The 24,883-nt window shown below is 39.8% G+C and overlaps 1 protein-coding gene across 1 annotated transcript in view; it reads left to right on the forward strand.

The window, feature by feature from the left end:
- The window catches only part of HSD17B12 (hydroxysteroid 17-beta dehydrogenase 12), a 91,970-nt gene that overhangs the window by 45,145 nt on the left and 21,942 nt on the right, over positions 1–24,883 (forward strand). Inside the window, 3 exon segments of the mRNA XM_068398701.1 lie at positions 11,255–11,365; positions 15,988–16,052; positions 17,094–17,138. Coding sequence (XP_068254802.1) covers positions 11,255–11,365; positions 15,988–16,052; positions 17,094–17,138 — 221 coding nt within the window.

Genomic DNA, 24,883 nt, shown 5'->3' on the forward strand with positions numbered 1-24,883 from the left:
TTGTAAACTGATAGCTGTCATGTTTAGACTTGGGATCTGTTGTGTTCTCACTACTCCAGCATGATTTGTGAATACAAGAAAGGAATGGGACGTGGTGCCAAAACCAGATGTGTTCCTTCTCAGTTTCCTAGGCAGGTGGGTTTTACAGCTTTCTTCTGCTTTCTTGGTAACAAGATAGTGGGAACCATTCTGAAGCAGACCTGATGCTGACCAATGTACTTGTGCCTCAGCTGTTACTGTGACCTACTGCTACAAATGGCCAGTGCCCACCATGGCAAATCTGTCCCCTGTTGATGCTCAGCTGCACCTACCTTGAAGCACTTTGCCCCTTAATCTCTGCCCTGTCATTTGCATTTCCTCTCCCTGCCAACGCCCCAGTAAATCTTCCTCACATCTTGGAGTTGGTAGGTAGGAATATTTGCATTTAATAGAGGAGGTTGAAATGCAGACAAACTCAGTGAGGAAGGGGACATCATCTTCTTACTTTTCTTGCACAGAAATGACAAGGTTCACTTTCCTGAGCTTAACCTGAAGACTAACCAAATCTGGCAGTTATTTTGACCTCTTGTGATCTATTTCAAGGTAAATTAAATGTTTGCAGCCTTCCATCATCTGAGCCAGGTTCAGCTTGACATACTTGAAATCCCCCTATATTTCTAGGACTTGACAAAATGGCTTCAAATATTTTGGACTTGTTTTGATGCACTGAAGTCACCTTTCACGTAATGTTGTAGCGTAAAGATCTTTGATTCAAAATGAGCTCTCTGTTTTAATTTCTGAAGAAAGTTTCCCCTGGGTGAAGTGAAGGAAGTTCCTGTGGTTTTGCCTTGGATGGTGTTGGCCACTTACTAAAGGAACAGTTGTCAGGCACTGTAGAGAGCTGACGGAGGATTCAAGCCAAATTAATTTTTATTAATTTGTCAATAAATAAAATAGATGAACTCTGAATACAATCAACAGAGCATGTAAAAGACATAGAGCAATTGGGAAGGGAGCTTATTTTTAAATGTTTTGTCTTATTTTTCCTTTTTTTTTTTTTTTCTTTAAGAAGCATCCTGCTTCTGTGGTTTGATTCCCCCCCCCTTAGTCTCTCTTTTTTTTTTATCATCTCTTGCATTTTCTCAGTGAAATTTTGCCCAGGTTAATTTGACGAATATGAGCAGAATGCTTAGAGAGCAACCCTTGACAGATGTTCTGCAAGCTACAGGATGCAGTCCTGGGACTACTTCACCCTTTAGGAGAATTTTGAGGCAGCAACAAGGTAGGACGAGCCATGAGTAAAATGTTCTGCAGGTGACTAGTGACATCCTTGCAAAAGGACTTTGTTTACATATAGTTGTCAGCATGCAGAGTAATAGACCATGTTGTCATAGTTGCCTTTAAGGATGAAAACCAGTTTAAGAAAGTTTAGCTGTTGGTGTCATGTGTTACACATAGCAGTAAGTGATCTGGCAAGTTCTAGCAGACGATGCTTTTTCACACCTGGCAAGACTGAGTGAGCCTCTTCCAGAAAGAAGGATTGGAAGGATGCTTGGTGTGAACCTCACTGCCAGAGTGCTTCTATGTGGTATTTGTTGTGTTGTGTTGGTAGCTTGTAAACCCATGAAGTCCAGGAAAAGAAATGTGTAAAGGTTATTTACATGTGAATTAGGTGCTTTGGGTTTCCTGTTCTGAATATAAACTGTAGCAGAAGTAGCCTCTTCCACACCTCAGATACTCTGTATGTTGTGTCTATAGGTTCAGGACTAGCTCTGGGACCTAATGGTGTCTTGAGTCTTAATATTTTACATGCTAGGTAATTGGATCAGTGGGGCAGATGACTTACTGGGTGCTTTTGAAACCCGGACTGAAGAACCAGGAATTAGTCATCCCTGCAAACATTCAGGGTCACTGCTGCCTCTGCCTGGCAGTAGTTGGGTGGGGGAAGAGGTTGCATTTTCTTTAACACACAGTAACTTAATGCTTGTCTCTGCTGACAAGCTACTTGTAACGTAAGCTTTTGTGGATGCCAACACCAAGAGCCCTTGTGCTAGTCTCTGGGCCATTAAACACCTTCTGTTAACACAAAAGCTGCAATATATTGCTTATCACTTTCAGTGTAAAATAAACTGAATATTACATGAAAAATGAGTATTGGATTGTTTTCACTGAGTGAAAGCCTGTTTTGCAAGTCTGGTTTAAGGCAATTGGTGAAAGCTGTATTGCCGAGAGACTTAAAATTAGGCCTTTTAAGAGGCTCTACAGGGAACGATTTCTCTCTGGCACAAGAAAAGGACTGGATGATGCAAACAGTGCTGTCCTCCTTCTACAACTTCATTCTATGAATGTATGTTTTAGTCTCTTGTCACTTTTTTAGCAGGTTGAGTTCTGTTACACCAAGCCCTTTTTATCTGTCAAAGCTGTAAAAATCCCCCTGATTGATAGACTGCTCTGCTGAGGAAATAGTGATAGTCGCTTTTCTTGTTTTCAGTAATATGTTGTGGTGAGAAAAATAATTAATGCTATTTAGTAGCTTTTCATAGAGAAAAGAAACTCAGTTGAGCTGTTTTTCACAACAAAGTCTTTAGGAAAAAAATCCATGAATATGAAAAATAAACAATTTTTAAAATATGGATACAAGTATGCTTGCTGTGTAACTCCTTAAACATGTGCAACACTTCCGGTGCTCAACTGGGTACTATATTACTTTGTGCGTTAGATGTGGAATAATGAACAATATATTTTCCTTTACAAGTAACACTTTGGAGAGCCCTGAAAACTGTGCTTTTAAGTGTCTGTCTTTTGACTACAGTAAACACTTTTCTGTGGATGCTGAATGCAGCTGAAACTATCAGGAACATAAAAAATAATGCTGAATTAGCCTAGAAGCTTGTTTCTATTTTTAAATTTGTTTTAATTCATGTAGAGTGACTGACTGACCCTCAAGTCAATTTCAAGACATTTAAGGGCACAATTTTTTTGTTAATCCATACTATGATACCTTTCAGTCTCTGTAAGTGACTCTAAATTCCAGAATGACCAGGAGAATTATTTAGTATGAAGAATTTAAATCTGTTGAACTTAAATCTGAAAAAAAGAGTGTTTTTTAAAAATCATTACTGTTCTAATAATTATAAGGCTGGAGAATTTAGACTGTTATTTTCAAAAAGTGATGAAACATTCATGTTTACATGTATATAGGTGTTACATGTACACATTGCCACGGTCAGGCAATAATAATGACATTAAGGAAAACTAAATGTTACAGGAAGCATTGGAAATGGTCCATATGCCCTTTATAAAATTAGTTAGTAAACTAAAAATAGCTTTCTTTATGCTGTGTAAAAACTAGTTCCATGAATGAATACCAAAAAAAGCCGGGGGGGGGGTGCATTGAAAATAGCGTCAGGGAAAGAGGAGAGGAGGAACAGGCATTTGAGATGCTGCCTGTCATACAATACTAACCTTCCCACACCTCACGTTGCACTCATCTCTGAAACAGCTTAGGATTGCGTCCTAACAAACTCTTTGTGCAGCTTCAGCCATAGTGGATATTTTGAGGTAGCGATGAGGAAAACCACACAAGGGCAAAACGATGCTGTTCTCGGACGGCAGGACTCCTGACCTGCCCCAGGACGGTTGCACGTGCGGTGTCTGTCAGTGTCTCTTGTGCCTAGCCCTGTTGCGGTGTACTGGAGGGAGGGGGTGTGCGTGGGGAGCATGCAAGCTGTGCTTGCCTTACAGCCTGAAATAACGTCGACGTTTGGAAACATTGCGATGACTTGACTGTGCGACCCCCCTGGCTGTCAGCCGCTGCAGCTTTTTTCACAGGCTGCTTCATTTTGTGTTTTTAGTTAGCTTTGTAATTAGGACAAGCTAGATTTAGGAAAGCTTACAATGTTGAGCGTGATACTTGGGTGAATGGGCTTATTGATTGATCCTGTGTGTTGCTAAGAATGTTTTTCTGAATTGGTAAGTGTATCTTAGAAGCTGTAATATATTTTGACGTAATGGGAGTCAGAGGAGCAAATGGAAGCAAGTATTAACAAAGCTTGTTTTCTTCCTGTGTTTTGTAGTAACAGTACTGCTTATACACATTAAAAACTTAGATGTCCTCTGTGGCTCAAGGGTTTGTGGACTTTGGCTTAGAGATCCATCTTCTGCTGTTCTGTCTTTGAAAGCTGAGAAGTGAGGAATTGACTTATGTATGTGTGTGTATATTGACACTTAAAGCTGTTCAACAGAATTGTAACATTTTAAATAAGGTCTGTCATTCTTTACCCATTCTGTACTTCATTGTGATTAGATTTTTAAAATGTTCACTATTTTAAAGGAAACTGTATCTATGGAATTACATGTGCAACTACTGCAGTATGTAAGGAATTCCCTGGCAGTGTTGCATGTGTAGTTTAATGAAAGGAATCTGAACCTATTCATTAGTGCTTGACAAAATGTGCATACACTTGTGCTTTTAAAAATGTGTTGAAACATACAAGTTCTGTTAAATTGTAGGCAGGCATCTCATGCTATGCAGAAATGGATACAGCTAGCATTCCTAGCTGGAGACTCCTTTTGCAAACCAGGTGTAAACAGAGCTTTCTTTTAGGTACAACTTACTTCAACTTTTGTTATTCCTTAGGTTACCAGTACTCTGCTTCAGAGTTTCATAGAAATGTCTGTGACAACGTATTGTAATAAAAATCCTACTGTATCTGTTGCTGCATAACTGCTCCCCTTGTGAACGCTCGTGTTCTCTTGCGTGGAGTCTCTGCTGTGCAGCATCCCTCTGGATGAGGGCTCACCACTGGCCCTTCCTTATGTCCTGTGCTGCTTTCCAGGCCCTGGTCCCTCTTGTTTCCTCTTTTGCAGAAATGAGAAGCGTGATCTGTCATTTGGGACAAGGACTGATACAGCTACACAAATGGGAGCTCTCATCCCCTCAGAAAGGCTAGCCTTTTAGGTGTTCAGTTTCTCTATGGGCTTGGTAATCAAAACATAAATAAAATGCATGTGGTGAAAGAGTCCAGAGGTTTTGCTCTAGATCACCTTTTCTCCTTCTGGGATCTGATTACTGAAGCACATTGCAGGTTCTCCAGGGTTTCTGCTCTTTTTCCTAATAAGTATCCATATGCTCCTCTGGTAATTCTGTATTTCAATGTGACTGGATTTGAAGGGGAGGGTTTGTATCTCCTTTTACATGTTTTTCTCAATATCTTGGACTTCATTGACTAACTTAGAACTGTAATTAACAGCTGGTCTCTATTCTACTGAAAGGCAAAGCTCATTCCTTGCATTAAGTCCCTACAAAATGATAAGAAAAAGCTAGCTCTTGTTATACCCAGCTGTCTTTAACATGCTTCTATATGGTGAACGTTACCAGTGCGTAATAACAGTCTTCTATCACCAGTCTTGAAAGCATTTGGTCCTTCTGGAAAAACATATTCCAGCCATACATGACACTCAGTGTGCTACTTCTGTGAACTCTGAAAGTCCCAAACTGGATACATTCCCAAAATGGATGACTCGCCCTTAAAAAAAAAAACAAAAACAAAAACAAAAAACCCACAACCAAAAACCAAAGACTTTGTAATGCTATCTGCAATCACTCTATAGTCTTAAATTCTTCTTCATCTCTGCCCTCCATAGATACAGTACTAAAAAGCAAGAGGTTTTCATGTTTTGCTTTCATCTCAGCTTCTTACCCTCTATTGAAAGATTACAAACTCTCTGGAGAACGGGTACTGGATTAGGGTGAGTTTTGCCACTGTAGTGATACTCGAAAGATGACATCTTTATTTGTGGATGTAGTTGAATCTCCTTACTTCATCATACAGGAGGGGAAAAATTTGTTTAAGAATTGAGAGCTATTTTTCTACTGCTTCGCTTGCATCTCTGGCCATCCTGAAGCTAAAGACCATGTGAGACTTCTTTTATGTTTTTGCAAGCAATTGCTTTATACTACATCACTGTGAGGGCAATATTTATGAGGCTTTGAATGTATAGTGATGAGATGCTTCAGTTCTAGCAAGAGGTTTTTAATGCACTTTCCTTGAGCTTGAAATAACTGTTCCCAGTACCTGCTTACAACGTGGGCATTGTATCCTGAACCTCTCTGTTGCAAAGTTGACTGGATTTGTTTCAACATACTTGATGCAAATTCAAGGTGCTGTAGCTAACTGCTTTGAAACAGGTGATGCAAGTACTAATGCTACTTTATTAGAGATGATGATCTTCTAGTTTTCCTGTTTCCCAGCAAGACTTTGTACCACAGACCCCTTTAACACTGACACTGCTTCTGCCAGGTAAACGGAGCTGCTTCTCCTGACCACCAAGCTAGTGTCTGTTTGCTTTCGTGTCTAAGTACACAAGGCTACTCCTTTGGGGGAACCCTCTTTCAAGCCCAGTTTATCTGTGTCTGAAAACTTCACTTAGCATTTTATTAGCATGTCAACCAAGATTTCAGTTTAGGGGGGCTGCTGCTTTGAATTATTTGCAAGCGTACAAAAACATAAATTTGAAGATGCTTACCTCCTAGCCACTTTACAATTATTTATTAGTCTTTATTTAGGACGTAGCTCACTGTAGTTTCTAACTTTCCAGTTGTTTTTTTTTTTTAATTCCAATGTGATCCTTTTTTTCTGGTGTTCTAGGTAATGTGGTGCTATTTTGCACTTGAATCTTTTTAGTAGCAAAGGTGTGCCCTGGTTTACCTGGTCATTTAGATCAGTGTTTTCCTTGCATAGCAAGACACTGGATAGATTTCCTGGAAGTCGGACATCTTCCTGGCCTTTGGAGTTAATTAAGCTTTTGCTTCACCTAGTGAGGTTGTAACTAACAATCTTATAAATGAGAAATCAGGTAGGTGTTTTGCCTTTTCGGCTGTTGCTCAGGATGAGGGTGGTGTGCTTTCTGCCACTGAGTTGTCCTTTCTCTACCTTTGTCTTCAGTTCTCTGCCTGCTCCGTTGTGCCTGCTCCATGGCTGCCTGCTTGCTGCAGCACGTGGTTTGCAGCTCCACCAGTTTGTCTTCCTTGAGTATTAGACCCTGACCACCCCCTCAGTGCTGCAGCATCTTTCACTTATGATCTTGCTGGCTACAAACTAGCTTCATTTGGCATCTGGAGGTAGTGTTTTGATTGTAAGGTAGAACTGGGGTTCTCTTCTGGGCCTCTTAGGCTTAATCTGCTCTTCAGCAGCCTCTGTTCTTGTATTTGTAAGTAAACACTAATGTCACATCTGTGTAAGAGTAGATATTCTTTTCATGTGAACTATTGATGTCTTAAATAATGTATGAATACATGAGTATCCTTTTAATAAACATTCTGAACTTGGCAATTTAGTTTCTGATTGTAAAATGTCAAACTGAGTCTCTAATAAAATTTGTTTGCAAGAACTTCCATGAACATTAGACATGTCTATACAAAAACTAAAAACCAGAGTTTAGGAAGACTATTGAGATTTGGACATATAATATGATGCATCATTTCTTTTCAAAGCATGCGTGTATTTAAAAGTTTATCATAGTGGAGACCCCTTAAAATGAAGGTGTAGGATAGATGTGGCTTTTGTTTTTGCTGTCTCCATTTCACCTTCCTTCTGCTTGTGAAATTCAATAAGGTAAGGTCTGTAAAAGCTGAAAGGGGCAGGTTCAAATTCTGAAAAATCTAGAAGATGCATAGGAGAGGTCTGACATGCATAGGAAACTGAAAAGACAAATGAAAACAAGTAAATGTTAAAATCTTAATCTCCTGGCTCAAAATGGAGAAGTAATGAAAGTAAGTTACCTCTTCAATGTTAGCAACCATATGTCAGTGCAGTATCAACCAATGCATAGTCACAGGAATGGGAAAGAAAAAAAAAAATCCGTTATGAGATATGACTGAGGAAGATGAGATGGCAGTTCAAAAACCTAGTATCAGATGGGGCTGTCAGAATGGATCCAGGCACACCAATCTGAAGTTTGGCCAGTTCTGCTCTTGGCAGGTTCAAAAGCAAAAAAAAAATGGCAGTGGTGAGGTGCTGTGGGTGCTCAAAGTGTGTAAGGATTTGTAGTGACGGAGCAAACAGCTGTAGGAAGAATTGGCTGAAGGCTATCAGGGTAGACATACCCAGCTCAGGAAGTTTCTGACCAACAAACAGTATCTCCTACGAAAGTTCGGTTTGCCTTTTTGTCTTGTACCATCCTGCTCTATCACCATTACGATGATTGATTCTTTCAGCCTTCCCACAGCTGTAGAGATGTTTTGTCGAGGCTTTGTTTGTGGTCAACAACTGATTTTTCAAATGATGGTGTGGTTGCAGAAGATAACGTCTGCTTTTATTAGATTACCAAGATACTGTTGTGCATAGTTGGTCTCTTGCTAAATTACCAGAAGTCTTTGATAACGTCATACAGGCCCTGTAAATTAACTGGACATGTGCAAGTTTAGGTTAAAACTTATTTGTAGGGTTAATATTGATCTCACCTGAGATTTTTAGTAAATGAGATGATTAAAACACTGGTGTGTCAGAGTTGAGAAATATGAAGGAAGTCTGCTGAACTTCCTTTCCCATCCTTGAGACCTTACAGGTAGGTGATGACTGACTGCTGCACAATTGTTGATGACATGGTGGTGTAATATTCAGTCCCCACAACTATTGATAACATGGTGGTATAATATTCAGTCTTCCACTAAGAAGCATTTGAAGTACCAGTTCCAAAGACGAAACATTGGATTTGCTTTTCAATATACCATCAGGAATGCTGGACACGTTGGCAGATAATATCAGCTCTTTCAGATCCTCTAGCTGCTGACTGCAAAAACTGGCCGATACCGTTCTTTCGCTCCCTGTGGCTCCCAAGTACCTCATGGTCTTCAAGCTGAAAGCTCCATTAAGGAGTTCCAGGTTTTCTCTTGTTGGAAAGCAAGAGCCCAGTCACTGCTAGATATCCCGGATTAGGACATAGCCTGCTTGCTTCTTTCATTACATCTCGGGGTCTTTTTTGGCAGATAAAACAAGGATGTGCACTACTCTCTCTTCTAGCCCATCTGTTTGAGAACATCTTAATCCTTCTTAAGATCAAGGAAATTCCCTTTTCCATTGTTCATACAGGGCAGAGCACACCTGTTCACCTCTGCACCTTGTGCTCTGACTACTAGGACGAGCTTACACAGAAGTGACTTAATGCTGTTTGCATTGCGTTTGGAACCATTTTATCAGGTGTATCTACTAGTCTTTTCTCTGATGTAGTGGATCGTCCCACCTATTGCATGTTCTGGGACAGCGCATGGGGTATGCAAAAGTTAGAGGATACCTGAATGCTGGCATGAAATAGGGAGGGAGGCTTTGGTCAGCGGATGGCATCTGCTGGGGCAAGAGAGTCTTGCATGTTTGCAGTGAGCAACCGCACAGACTGTGGCCTCTGGTCATACCGGTAGCCAGACTCGTACTTTTCATATGTTTTTATACACTGTACTACCCACCCTCCATCCACAAAGGGTGCTGCATCTTTTTATAGGTGTATTGCTTAGCTGCCTTAAATGTAATGGCTCTTTGCCAGTTTTCTAAAGGCTCGAAGGAGGGTCTTATATGAACAGTGGTGTGAGGACTCTCTATTTTTTTTCTATTTATAGTATTAGGTCTTCAGATACTTTGTTTTACCTCATCCTCTCAGTATCCCTGTAGTGATTTCAAAAGGCTTCGAAGATGGATCAGTAACAATCCTAATGAAGAGTGTTTAGTACAAAAGGGCCAGTAGCTATTGAGCAAATTTGTGAGGATGGTGTTTGGGTCCTTTAAACAACTCGCATATCATGAGACATCTGGGTGGCAGTGAAGACAGCTGCAGATCCCACAGAACAGTTAAAAATGGCGTGTGTGTAGAAGCATACGACTTGGGCTTTGCCCGCCCAGTCCACTTGCACATGCTAGATGTGCCTCTAATGCTGCCTTTAATTCAGTGTCCTGTAAGAACTCAAATGTGCATGTTAAATATTAGAACAGCTGTGTTCAAAAATAGACTGTTTCTACCCCTGCCCCCCCCCCCCAACGTTGAACTTGATTTTCTTCTGACGCGATCAGAAGGCTGCTGCTGCAGTAGGGGCTTAATGCTGTTTACGTCGTCATTTGACATAGCAACATCTCTCGGGGGATTTTTAAACAATGCAGCTGTTCAGGAGAGATGAAGAGGTTGAGGGTGGGGAGAGGGAAAAGGAGGAGAAATAATTTCATCTGCCATTAGGGCTATTGCGGGGGGGAGGGGAAGCATCCAGCAAACCAGAGAGTTCAGTGGATTCATGATTCTGCATGAATGGACGGCAGGATCATGGGAGTCGTGGCTTTCCCTTGAATGGGAAGGAGCATCATGGGAATCTGGCTGCTTATCATCTTTTTTTTTTTTGTGAATGATTTTTTTCCTTTAACATGGCACTGCTTTTATGAATGGCTTTGGGGGAAAAGTGCTGCAAAATCCTTCTCGAGCTGTATACAGGCTCCTTAAGGGATGCTAGGGTGGGAGTCGGGTGCAGCAAAACACAGAGATGCTGTGATATTAAGCTACTGTTTTGCTGTTTTGAAGTCTGAGAGGACATTGTACTGATTTTAATTCAGTGTAATTAATTTAGCTGAATGGAAGCAGAATTGTCTTTTATATGAAGTATATTTAATGCTTTCTTTTTCAAAATGTAGTTGGCTATGTGTATTTTTCCTGTTAAGGATGGAGATGAGAGCATGTCAGAAGAATTTTGAAATGATTAAACTTGAAATTCTGCTCTTCTTGTTCACCCACATGTTCCCTTTTTGATTTATGTTCAAAATACTAAATATTCAAAAAGTTTTGTGGCACCACAAGTGAGAATGGAAACAGAGAGCAATAAAGAATTGTTTTGCTTGATCTGAAGCAACTCATTCAGTATTTGGCTTAAGCTGGAAAAAAGTGTTCTTGTCAAGTTGTACTTGAACACTGTTGTGTACGTGCATTTTCAGATTTCTGCGGTTTTTTGATTATGTGCAAACCTGTATAATTTGGTTTTTTGCCATCTTTGTCGTCCCTTACAAACAAAATGTGCTGAATCATTTGAGAATTTATGTTCTCACCAGAAGTAGCTTAATGTTGCAAACTTCTTGTGCAGGTTATGTTGAAATTCAAGGATTCCTATTGCAGAGGTGAAAATGTTAGTGTGTAGTATCAGCTACTTAAAATTATTTTTTGTAAAACCATAATAACTGATATATTCTTAATATCTAATGGTAGTTCAACTATTTCAAACTTAATGTTAAAAACTTCTTTTTTCTAGAGGAGAAGTACAAAGTGGAAACAAAAGTCATTGTGGCAGACTTTGGAGAGAGAGAAGATATTTACAGTAGAATCGAAGCGGGATTGGAAGGCCTGGAGATTGGTGTTTTAGGTTTGTATCTGATCTTTCTAAATATTTCATAGTAGTGTTTCGTCTTGACATACCTAGTACCTTTTTGCCCTATTGAAGTTTATTGAAACTAATTCACAAAAGCTAATATTTGCGTGACTAAAACTATGTCACTGCATGCTCGATATGTTTTTTAGCTTCCTGTTGATACACTACACGAGGTGGTGCTTGCACGTGTGCCTGCATTCTAAGAATTGTGGTGCTTATTGAATGTTTTCGATGTGTATTCTGCAACTGCCAGAGGCTCTTTAGCTTATGACTGCATGCACAGTCACTTGATCTAATGCCATCTTAGAACCGAAGCAAGCTCCAAATACTTAGATTCAGCTTAGCAGTAGAGCCCTGTGGGAGAACTGTTAACTTTTAATTACAGAGCTGTTGAAATTTAATCATTACAATATAGCATCAAGTAACTGGCTCCTGCTTCAAAAGTTTTAACCATGTTCCGGTCATGTTGGTAAGCTGTGGATCTTTTGCTGGTAGCAACACAATATGCCCAAGTATGGTTTGTGATACTGCAGGAGTGCAGGTGGTGTGGTGGTAGTCCTTGAAAAAACAAGGTGATCCATCCAGTTACTTTGTCGAATGTAGGACTGAGGTGATTTCAAAGAGGTGTTTATCACAAGTTAAGAGTTTAAACATAACAGCAGTTACTTGAATCTTTTCTGAACAGTGGTATAAAGGCAGTTTCTTATCAGTTTTCTGGTTCTTTCCTTAGAAGCACATATACCTGTGCATATCCTATATTTCTACAGTTACTCAATATGGGGATGAGAACCTGTGATGGTTAAATATAAGGCAAGAAATTTTTAAAAGTTGCATGGCTCAGACATCTACTGGTATATGTCATCTGACAAAATACTTGTCACTACAAAATTCATTTTACTAATCTGAAGTGCAGTAATTGGAGCTAGAACTGCTTTTTTTTTAAAAAGCATATTTCAAAATAAATTTGTTACACACATGATGATATACTATATGAACTTTGTTGCTAATAGGTGAATCTTCTTGTACAACATCTGCATATAATGCCCAAGAAAATAGTGTATATAAAAACTCAATTAAAAATAACATTAAAGGATGAAGTCCAGAATGTTCCCTAATACTCCTGATGGATTTGGGTACATGCAACTCATGACATCCCGTATTTAATTGCTATGAAAATTCAAATCCATTGGAGTAACTGCAACTGCTAACAATGTGTTTTGTGTAAAGAGTAGTTGTGACAAAACTGTGGATGCCTTGTTTCTTGTTTCTGAAGGAAGCAAGTTCCAAGGAAACTTTGAAGATTAAAATTAACGTCTGTTCTAATCTGTCCTGTCAAAATCAACTCAGGGCATGTAAAGCTTGCAAGCTGCCTGTCACGTAGCAATTGCTGCAGCATAGTGTATCACTTAAATGTCTCAAAACACCAGCAAACCTTTTACTGTGTGAGGTACATGTCTACACTGGAAGGGTTTTTATTATTTCTCAGGCTGTGATAAGGTTATGGTGATGCACAAAATCACGAAGATCTGACTCTATAGTCTTGGTCAAAGTGGGCACTAAAGCAGCAGATGTGTCTCATTTTGTGTAAGCTTGTTAGAGGAAAACAAGCATGTTCCTCAGACAGAGCCTCGTTCTTGCTTTTATTTGCATGAGCACCTTGACTAAAAACATGGTAAAAATAGCAACTAAATGCTCTGGAGTTGTGTCTTCTCTGAGTTTCTCTGCTTTTTTTCTTGCAGCCATTGCCAGTGCAGATTTACAGAAATCTCTCTTCTAACTAATCACTAGCAGTTTTAGTAAATCTCATGCTTGGGCTCATCAGATTACTTGATACGTAGGTTTTTTTCTTTTCCACAGATCTAGTTGCATTAATAGAAACCACTTGCCAGTGTAACTTTTCAACACAGATGATGGCTACTCCAGAAAGACCGTATCTTAATTTTTTTAATGGCAATTAATTTCATGCTTTAGTGCCTTATATTTTAAGTTCTGTAGAATTCGTTGCAGTCTGGAATATAGCTTTTGCTGGTCTGCATTTTTCATGTTTGTGTGAGGGAAAACATGGGTTTAAATGAGAACAGCCATAAGGGATGAATTCTCAGGTTCCAGTATATTTTCTTCTTTCAGGTCTCATCTGGAATGGTAGGTATGAGAAGCATTGGTAGCACAGCACAGTTGCCAGTGATTGCTGATTATTTTTTAGCTTTATACTTAGAGACACGGGAGTCTCCATATATACTGCTCAAGATCGAGCTTCTGATTATATAGTTGCACAGAGTCTAAATAAAGTACTTACAGATTGAAATCCTTGTAAACTTATTTGGAAGCTGCTTCTCACCCACATACGAAGGCTAAAAGAGTTTGCATAATCTTTTGCTGTGTGTTCAAAACAGTGTCTGTCAGTGACTTCGAACATGTGCTATCTACAGCAATACGTTAAACAAGCAGAGGTGGGAAATCTTTCTTTTGCTGTTCTTAAGTAGCTCTGATTCTCAAAAGGAGTTTGAGCTGGACAGTATCTTACCCTGTTGTTATCCAGATTTCTCTAGGCAAGAATGTGCCTGTACAAACTGAGAACTATTTTTTTAATCTTCTGTTCCAAACGGCAGCAAAGTATGATCTGATAGAAAACGATTGCTGAAAGTGGAAGGATACATATCTGGGACCCAGTCTGCAGTAAGGGGTGTGAATTTTGTGTGACTGTCTCTGTTGCATGAATCATATAAATATTCTAAATTTGGGGACAATAACCAAGGTTAGTCCCAAAACCTTGTCACAATTCATAGCCAAAATCCTTTCCAGGCAGATGGACTGAAAAATAGTTCATTTTAGGATGAAAAGAAGGAAAAAAATCTGTCTCACTCCGGCAATCGCAAGATTAGACAGTCTTCCTTTTAAAAATTTCTCTTTCTTTCTAAATGTAGCAAATGTCTGCTGGGAATTTGCCAACTCCCTGTTGCCCTCAATTCCTGATTTTTTTTAAAGGTTATCTAAAAGTTAAAAATTTGAAACATACAACATGACTAACGACCTAAGGGTTTCAGTAAAGACACAAAGATCTGGACTAAAAGAGCTGTCATTCCAGGGGATCTCTGAAGTTTGTGCACTTTGGCAGAATCTCGCTTGCGTGTTTCCTGCGTGTCCTGCATCCCTGTTGATACTTCACTGCCTTTCAGGTTGGATGTTAAAAATGATAGCTTTTGGCACAGTGTAGGGGCTATTTATTTTTTTTTGTTTCCTTTAAAAAAAGGCATCAGTACCTTTTGCTGGTGTTTCTTACCCCCGTGTAGGCTCCTGCCCTGGAGGTGCACAGTGCCGTTGAGCATACATAGCACTCTGGGATTCTCTGGGGTGTAAGACACTACATAAATGTAAAATGTTGCCACAGCAACCAAATGTCACACGATTCACTTGCGTAAGATGAACAACAGATACTTAGGAAATGGAGATCCCATTTGCTTGCTTTTTTTCTTATCTCCATATCAATACGCTCTAGGCAACCGAGGCTGCAGAGCTGCATTGTTTTCTGACGGTATTAGAAGTTTTCCCCTACTTGCGTTGGGATTCGAGAATGGATGTTGGTTTCATGCCCGAGAATAAAACCTTGCCAGTCTGAAGTATTAAACCTAATTTTTTTTCAAGTACTTAATACATTCTCTCGGTTAATTTTAAATGCTGCCAAGGGGGAAAGACTGTGCAGGTGTGGGGGTGACAGGAAGAACAGTTTGCTGCCGTGAACCTCCCTGTACCGAGTCCCTGACTACCCAGCGAAAGCAAACCCGAGGCCCTCCCAGAGGCAGACCATCTCCGTGCAGACCTGGGCTGCGGGGAGCTCGCCCTGGCACCGATGCTGCCCGCCCCGAGCCGGCCCAGCGCTGCCGCCGCCGCCGCCCGGGCTCGCGCTGCCGCCGCCGCCGCCCGGGCTCGCGCTGCCGCCGCCGCCGCCCGGGCTCGCGCTGCCGCCGCCGCCGCCCGGGCTCGCGCTGCCGCCGCCGCCGCCCGGGCTCGCGCTGCCGCCGCCGCCGCCCGGGCTCGCGCTGCCGCCGCCGCCGCCCGGGCTCCTGCTGCCACCTGCCGCCCGCCCACCGCTCCTGCCGCCGGCCTGCCTCTTGCGTTCCTCCTCGGGACTCCGGGGCTGTGGGAGGGTCGTGGGTTTTTATTAAAAAAAAAATAAAAAATTAAAGAGTTTCATTCATATTCTGCCAGGCACTGAGAACTGAGCTTTGGTTTGAAGCTCCACTTCTGCAGCGTTGCAGAACTCCATGTTGCAGCAATGTCATTCGTACGCTTGCATGGTGTGCGCTGAAAGACATCCCTGAAAGAGGAAACGTTCATCCCCTGCGCTGTGAAAAGCGGTGGGAGATGTGTATGGTGTGCTGAATATGCCAGCTTTTAAACAATCAGAGAATTAACTTTTACACGTTTAAAATGGCTTGTGTATTCACTCTCACATTCCACTTGTGTGTACAATTATATTTGCAGTTAAGGAAACTTGTCTAAAGGGGTTAAAATGTTGCATTTAAAACATTCTAAGAATATTTCTCGAAAACTGTCATTAATAAGAGCATGCAAAATCAGATGTCATTCAAGCAATCTAATTAAAACTTTTGTTTCAGTGAACAATGTGGGAATGTCATATGTTTATCCTGAATATTTTCTTGATGTTCCAGACGTGGATAAAGTAAGTGCTTTTTTGGTACCTTCTAGCGTTCTCATTTTTAGCACTAAAGGCTTAATAGATATGGCAAAAATATTTAGATTTGGTCAAGGTACTCTCATAATGAGGCTTTCTGATTAGAATTAAGGGTTCAAAAAGCTAAGAGATTTACATAACCAAAATAACACAATTTAGATGACAGCAGCCCCCGTTTTCTGGGTTGTTTCTTCCTTACGCTCTCCCCTGCTTCTTCATTTTGTGTTTCTATTTCAGACAGTTGCTCTGGGGTCAATATATGAATTCTGCTCCTGTCCATGGTCTCATCTGGCTGTTCATGAGCTGCTTTAGCTTGTGAGGGGGCTCTTAAGTAACTGAAGGGAAGGGAAGCAAGCAACTTCATGAATGGAAGCTGCATATTCCATAACACTGTTAGGAAACTTAAATATTACTGGTTTAGTTTGTAATGTAGGGACAATCTTGGTTGCATTGGGTACATTGAAAACGCTGATTCTGGACAATTTCACTGGTGTGTGATTTTGTTTCCAAAACCCCTGTACCTCACTGTATCCACTGTGGTTTTGTTCTTTCTGCTTAAGTATTGATGAATGTATCTGGTTTTTTGTTCACCTTCAAATAAGCTTCATAATATTTAGAAAAAAAAATGCCATTTTTTTTACCCGACAAATAAACTTTAAGTCGCTAAAACACTGTTATGAAATGGTGAAAAGCAGAATACAGGCATTAATTTATGAACAGTTCTAAAATATCAGAATTTACTAAAGTTCATAAATATTGCAAATAGTGTTAGGAAATACAGTGCCAATGTGATATATCTGTGTTGTTCTTTATTGGTATGAATCCCTAATCAGAGATAAAACTCGACCAAGAGCAATTCACAGACTTTGCTTTGAAAGTCTGTCACTTCTGATATTTAAGCATGAAGGTAAGGAGTAAAGGTGGGTGTATAAGTGTAAGGTTTAATTTATCCTGGCACTTAAACCCAGAGGTTGTGTAAATATTGATCAAATAACTTAGAACAAAACCCAAAACTTTGTTTTCTTGCAGATAATCGACAAAATGATCAACATTAACATCATGGCTGTTTGTAAGGTAAGTGCCCTGTTACCAACACTTGTTCTTGATGTCTGAACCCAAAATCAGTAAAGAATTAAAATTCAGTTGTCTGAAGCAATTATTTTCACCTGTTGGGCCACAGGTTCATTTTTCATCTTAGAGTAATGCACAGGTTATAATTGTCGTATTGGACTGTTCTGACTGTTGTGTGAAATATAATTTGTTGCAAAGAGACTTCTTAGCTATTTAGAAGAACAAGGTATGTACACAAAACAACACTTAATGCATCTTCATGCTGGTTGTTCTAGTCCTTCTTGTAAATCGTTCATTCTTATCCCCCTATATCTGTGTTTCTTGGGGTGGGCAACCCTTATCTCTGCACAACTCAGGTTTTTGTACACTGTTGTGAGAAGGCACTTAAATATTTTCAGTGAAACATATGAGCAAGAAGGAAAACAGAGTTCACAGAAGTATGCATTAACTTTTGAAGTAGTTTCTTTCCCTTTTTGGGATTTAAACTGACGCTTTTATTGGGGAGAAGTCAACCTGACTTCCGGCTAAAACATGTAGCTGTTCCCTTGTCTATTAACATGTGGCCCATTCAAAAATCAGATTTTCACCCTAGTATTTCAAAGCTTAAAAGGGGCAGAGGCAATAGCAGCTGCTTACATGACACAGGGAGTCAATTAGTATATTACCAGAAAGTGCTGAAGAAACTCCTTGTGATTATTCACTGCTAAACCTTAACTTTCTCTTCTTATGCATAACAAAACTTGCATCTCCATTAGCTGAGGGTTAACCTTTTGCCACAAAGCCAAAATATTAGGTGTTTCAAAGCTGACTTGAAAGATTTGACTTTCTTGCAGCTTTTCTGATTAGATTAAGTACTAAATTAATCTAGTATGGTGCTCTCAGGGAGTCTAAACTGTTTCCATGTGAGGAGGCACACGGCCTCTTAAAACAATGCTTCTATAAGATTTTCACACCTTATTAAAACATAGGCAAACAGTGAAAATGCAACCCGTGCATGACTGAGCAGCATTGTTAATGTCAGCTTGCTGCTGCGAACTCTCGCTTTTATGTGATTTATTTGACATCTTAGAACTACTTGTTGCAAAGTTAGAAATGCTATAACAGTGAGTCTTCAGAAGCTTTTCACCTTGAAAATGGCTGCTAGCCTGACAAGTACAGATTTTTAGTTGACTGAGAAGGATTGTGGCCCATGGTGTCTTGTACTCCTGTAAGATTTTCATCAGAGAAGTCAGTTACTAATGGGCACCTTTGGAAGTTTCTCTTATGGAAGTCATTTAGCATGCTTTTTAAAATGTTAACAGAGCTACACCAGGTGTAAATGTGAAGAAGTGTTGTCATGCATAGAGCTCTTAGCTAGAGATTAGTGTTATCGAAAAATGTCTGTGCTGAGGTGTGACATCAGTGCTGTGCCAGCAGAGGGAGTGCACTATTCAGTGATTAAAGAATTTGGGGTGTCAGTCTTCCTGGAAGGATTTTGTTAGAGTAGGAAAGTTACAGATGAACTACTTTAATACGTATTTCTGAAGATGGTAGGCTAGAATAATAGTATACAGTATACACCTATAATTACAGAGATTCAGCCAGATTATATTGGTTTCAGTATAAACTAGCCCTGTTTTGTGGCTTGAGTCATCGTGTTTATGATCAGTGGTGGTCACCAATTTAACAAAATTGTCATACAGTTTCTTGTAAAATTTGCATCCTGTCAGTCTCTTGGCATTCTAACATGGTTGTCTTCACATGTATAAAAACTTAGTGAAGATCTTGCTGTGTATTAATAGTGTTTTTGCTTCTGTTTGAAAACTATTCTTGACTGTGAACAGCTTCTGCTACTGGGTTTGAGCATAAGCTTCCAGGCTTGAAAATGTTTCCTCCTGCATGAGCCTGTTGTGTAATTAAACAGTAGGCATGCCAGATGCTTACTGTTTTGGGGAGAGGAGCACATTAGAGATATGCACCATCTGTAAGTCATTTTTTCAGGAGAACCCATAGAACTAGAGAATCATGGTAGGAAAAAAATAATTTTAGGAAAAGTCTGTATGCCCTTTCACTTAGATTTTTGGGATGTAATCCTGTGAATATTTAGTTGAGTATTTTAAGCTGACACTATCTCTTATTCAGGGGTATAAGTGTGTTTAAAAAAAAATATTCTCCCTTCTTGCCTGATTAAAAACATGAAGTTTGGGATGGAAGACAGCACCGAATTCTTAAGCAAGGAGATGAAGGTCTGCTGAAAAGGTGAAGGTACAGGAGAGGCAAAGCAGGTTTTGCTGGTACCCTCTCAGGCTCTTCTCACACTATCTCCAAATCCTCGTCAGAGGTGTCGCATAACCTGTCTACTGTTATGTTTTGGAGCATTGCCATCCAATTCCTTGACTTTTGGACCAAACTTCCTCAGTGCTTAAAAGGTAGGGATATCCCCTGTCAGTACCTTGCACCGTGGGCCACCAGCAACACCTCTGTTGGACACCATAACTCTTCTGGCATATATGTCAAATATACCTCCAGTTCAGTGCTGGCTGAAACACCCCTTAGGCTTGAAGTGAGAAAGTCAAGATATTCTGCACAGTTTGATTCCGCAGAAATGTTAAGGTCTGTTTTGTTGTCACAAGTGTAGGTATTTTTGAAGAGTCATGCTCATTCCTTATGTTTTGACCCATCTTTTTGTTTGTTGGGCAGCTTATTGGATTTCCTAGGGCATATGCAGCATGTAAGAAGGGGTACACTGAGAGATAAGACCCCATCACCTCACTGGATAAATTATCAGCCTAGTTGGTCCTGCTGTTTACTACTTTTCCCAGCTGTAAAGGATCTAATACTATGAAATTTTTCCTAATGTTTGAGAACTTGTTTCCCATCAAAGCTTTTAAACATGTCTTTCCCAAATCCTATTCCATGCTGCCTGCCCCCATCAGGTCCTTAGAGGGGTGTTGGGTTAGGTCACCCATGAACCCTACAGTGGTGCAATTTTGGGGCTCAATCAGTCTGGCATGAAGTGTTGTGATTGCTGTGATCTGCCTTCAAAGCACCATGTACACCACTGAAGACAAGCTACATGAAACTATGTAAGGCACATTGGAAATCTCACATCTTGTAAAATACTTGTTAAAAATCCTGCCCCCCCAACCACAGTAGGTTCTTTTTAAGCTCTCCAGGAAATGTCACATTTTTATGGTGAAGTGCAGTGCAGGAGTTACTCTGTTCTTCATATAATATACAAAACAAGAAGTGCCTTGGGTCTTGATGATGCCATAAATAGAATGAACAATTTTTGTTCGTGGTATTTGCTCAGGAAAGCTTGAGACTTAATACAGCCTTATACAAGGATTGAGTTGACAGATAAATGAGGAAGAAGATGGGGCAGTATGTGAAGTTTCATGGTTTCTGTCATAATCTCATCTCAAGCTTCTGGGAGCATTTAAAAAGCAGAACTTTTCTTTAATGATTGTTGGTGGCAGTTCAGGTAACATGAGTTTGTATTGTAAGTTTTTGATATCGCATTTTGAGACAAAAACTAAACATATTTCTGATACTGCATAAAATATCAGGTCAAAAGTCCTGGGGTTTTTCGCTAACCAGCAAGCGTTGAAGAGCCAAAATTATAGTTGCTTTGTATAGTTTTCATCTATAGTTTCTCTGTATCAACTGCATCTTCTTGTGTTAGTTCACCTTTGTGTGCTACAGCCTTTGATTTTTACCTGGAAAAACAATTAAACTTGATTTGGCTGTTGGATTAATGTCCTGAAAGCCAAGGATGCTAGACTTGCTGTCCGGTGGAAAAAATTAGTACATACTTCAGAAAAGCCCTTCTTTCTCCTTTGGAAGCTGCAAGAAGTTTTGTATGCAAGGAACAGCAAGTATGTTATTTCTGTTTGCAGCATTGCAATATGCTAATTGCATCGGGAGTCAGGCATAAACTTGTGTTCTCTTGAAAAATGAGTAGGACTAAATAGTTGAGGGACTTAGGAGTTGATTAAGCAAGGAGCTGAATTGGTTTGCAAGCTATTATGTTGTGGGGGAATGTAAATTTTAGGCTTGCAGGCCAGGCTTCAGTTGGAAATTGGCATTAATAGAGGAAGGGGGAGAGTAAATTACATATATGTACATGCCTCAGTGTCTGTGCTAACCTTTGCCTTGATGACCTTACTTATGTTTTATACTGAGTGTCAAATACAAAGAGATAATAGGCCTACAAGATGGAGGATTTTTATCATCACCATATATATGCTTAAGACTTCAAAATACATAAATACTCTGTGTTCAACTGAGAGATCTAGTGTCAGCTGTCCTCTTAGTGGATAGTGAGAGGTGAATCCCAGGCAGGACAAGGGAACAACTCTACCTACAAAGTCTGAAACTGTGAGTTTAGGGGAAAAAAAAATCCAAGAACAAAACCCATAACTGATGTAAAATTGAAAAGGGGAGAAGAAGCTAGAGTATTTGAGAACAAGGGGAAATAGTATTTTGCAGACCTGTGCACAGAAAGCAGAAAAACCTGGGGAGCAATAATCCTGAAAGACAGTAGGAAATGACATATCTCTCTTGCATGAGTGTTCAGATGGGCCAGTGCAGCCTAATACCACGTCTCTAAAGGTACCTTACCAGAAATGAGATGATAGTTGCTTGTGCCCCGCTAGAGCTATGTGAATTTTTGTATTTGCTATGCGTGGGAGAGGATCTCAGTAAGTGGAACATAATTCTGAGGAAAGTTGCAACACTGACTTGTGAGAAGAGATTACTCTGTGCGTGTGTATTCCAGTCTAGTCAAGAGGTTTCTCTACATTTATATTCAAAGTCATAACCAAAGGAGGGGTGACGATTTAGCCAAGTACATAATATAAGTTTATAACAAGGAGAGACAGTTGCCAATGCTTGGAAGAGAGCAAGTGTCTGTGAATATCATTCAGACAGTCCAGAGGGAGAAATGAGATGCTGAGTTTCCCACCTTGCTGACTTTGAACCTGAGAGCATGACACACAGGAAGCTGGAACAAGGGAAACGTAGCTGTGATAAATACTTTTCAGCAATAGCGAGGGAAGCGCTTGGGATTTTTCTTCAAAGTACAAGTAACTTGGGGAAATTTAGGAAATCCTGGAATTCTGTGGCTTTTTGTAGATTTGGGGTTGAGACAAATACACATTCCACATCTTGAAAAGAGAAAGTTCAGCCTTGTTATTTGAGTAGTCTTTTTCCTACTTAAAGGGTGGTGGAAAGATGCTTATTTTGAGAACTTTCCCTTGTAAACTGGACTCAGAAAGATTGTGGATCTAAATAGGGAAAGCTTTCTATCCTAAAAATGTTGCTCAAAGAAAGGTGAGTGACAATGAACAGGGCTTGCAGCATGTTAAGTTTCCTTTGTATGTCCCGTGCCCCTTTCTGGTTACTGACCTTGCCACATGGGTTTTTGCATGATTTTCTCTTGAATTGACATCAGGTTTACTTGCCAGTTTTTGCAAATATAAATCATTCTTGTTCAGCTTGGGGTATGAGCTGCATTAAGAAGTTATTGTTTCAAAAGAGGTACATTATAAAAACTTAATAGTAGTTGCTGAGAATAGGTTTCATGATCAATTCAACTAACAGTGCATGAGTACAATTCCTTAGTTCTTTCAGTGCAAGGTCTGCAGATGAGAGCTGCATAGGCACACTGTCAGTTAACTATTTGTTAAACAGCTAGTGCATTTGTGAACTTGTATGAACTCTCTGCCCAGGCACTATGAATTATCTTATGGTAGCAGTTACGGTTTTTACATGTGTGGGTGCACCACAGGGAATTGCTAGTCTTTAAAAAGTTATGTTGCTTTGAGTTATTATCATTTCACCCCAGAGTCGTGAGTGAGATCTGAAGGAAGCTTCTTAGCTGCATAACAAAGTAGAAATGTTGTCCAAGTTCTCTAGCTTCATCCTTTGTTGTACTTGCATAGGCTTAATTACAGATCATTATACTTTTTGGAAGTACAAAGAGTGACTTTCAGTCTTAACATGTTACCATAGATTGATTTCTCTCTGAGTATACAACTGTGGTATTAGGTTTCTGGCTTTGGATAACAATAATGTGGTCCATAATTTGTGAAGGATGACTTTGAATATTTACCTCATCTTTTCTTACCGTTTTATAGCAGTCTGAGTGAATATTACTTGAAAGGTATTCTAAACTTTGCAAATTATCATTCTTTCCCTAAGCTCTGCTCCTGAGCTATTGCTTGGATCAGAGTGAGAGAAGACTAGGATAATTTTTTTCTGAAGAAAAACCACTGAAAATACATTGTTGTAACTTCTATTTGTTAGTCCTCTAATAGGAGCTTTGAAGTGTAGCACCTCTTTTAGAACATATCTCTAGACATATGGCTTTGCATTTTTGTATCTGCCAGTAGGAATCTCTGCTCCTTTAGACTAAAAGCGGTGTTCCTTTTTCCAAAATTATAAGGTAGAAGACGGATCTGGTGAGGAAGAGTGGACAATACAACCAGTGCTTGCCAAGCATGTAATAAATGCAGTTGCAGATATACGGACATCAAGAAATGACAGCTGCCTGTAAAATGGTCTGTAATGAGCCTCTACCTTAAGTTAGACATTTGCTGTGAGCATCCTGGAACTTAGGAGCTAGAGTGTTAGGTGTGAAAGAAGTTGACTTAAAAACAGTACAGCTCTTGTCTTCTTTATTTACTAAACCAAAGGAACTATACCCCAGATATATGGTAGTATTATTTAGAGGTTTACATGTGTATATGTAAAATAATTGAAAAACAAGCAAAAGAAACGCCATCAACTCCTACTTCATGGATGTCTGCTAAACATAACTTTTTGTCAGACTATATAAATCATAAAAGATGAACAACTTCTGATGTCAAGGAGACTGTCCTGACAAAATTTCTCAGACGCATGCACACATGTTCTCACTCTGCTCTAATGCAAGCTTTCAGAAGGAAAAAAACAGTTTTCTTTGGATGAGCTGGCAGTTTTCACATAGCCTAGTGTCTGGCTACTCTGTCTGAAATTACCTGAGCCTTCAGAGTCTTGGGAACATTCACATTTTCAGCTGCAGCACTGGAATTTCTATGGAAAATAGTCTATTTGTTCAAAACAACGGTTATGTGAAGGAAGCCTAAGTGAGTTCAGTAACCACCAACTGAAGGCACTCTTCTTAGTAGTTCCCAACTCTCCTTTAGGTTTTCTGCCACTTTCTTCTTACTTTATTAGATTGCCTTCAGAGAAAGAAATACTACCATAGTGTTCTCTGGCATCCTGCGTGCTAATTCCTATAGACTCGAACTTGCAATGCTGTGGCACTTATGAAATACACACAATTACACAACTGGCTATCTCTAAATAAGACCTAGCTACAATTTGGGTTCTTTATCTGGGAAACATTTATTCAATTTTAGATGTTTGTTGTTGAGCTGCCTGTTTCATAATGGCATGTCTGAGATTACAGCTATTGAAGACAAGAGTGTTAACCAGTTTGGCTGTTTTGGGTAAACATCATGCAAGCATGTTTGGACACTGTTATTAGTGGCAAAACTACATTTCTGCTATAGATTGGTTTATTTGAATTAATGCTGGGAATATTTTACGTGTGTGTACAATGTATAAATTTGCCAGACCTGAATAGGGGCTGCAGAATGCCCTGTCAGCATTTTTCCAATAGTGCTCTTGCACTGCTGGAACAGTGTGAGTGTGGACTTGGCTGGGTGAGGTGAGACTGACTCAGAGAGCTGCCTTCTGTTATTTTATTCTTTAAAAAAATG

This window comes from Nyctibius grandis, chromosome 4 (genome assembly GCF_013368605.1).
Source record: "Nyctibius grandis isolate bNycGra1 chromosome 4, bNycGra1.pri, whole genome shotgun sequence".
Lineage (NCBI taxonomy): Eukaryota > Metazoa > Chordata > Aves > Nyctibiiformes > Nyctibiidae > Nyctibius > Nyctibius grandis.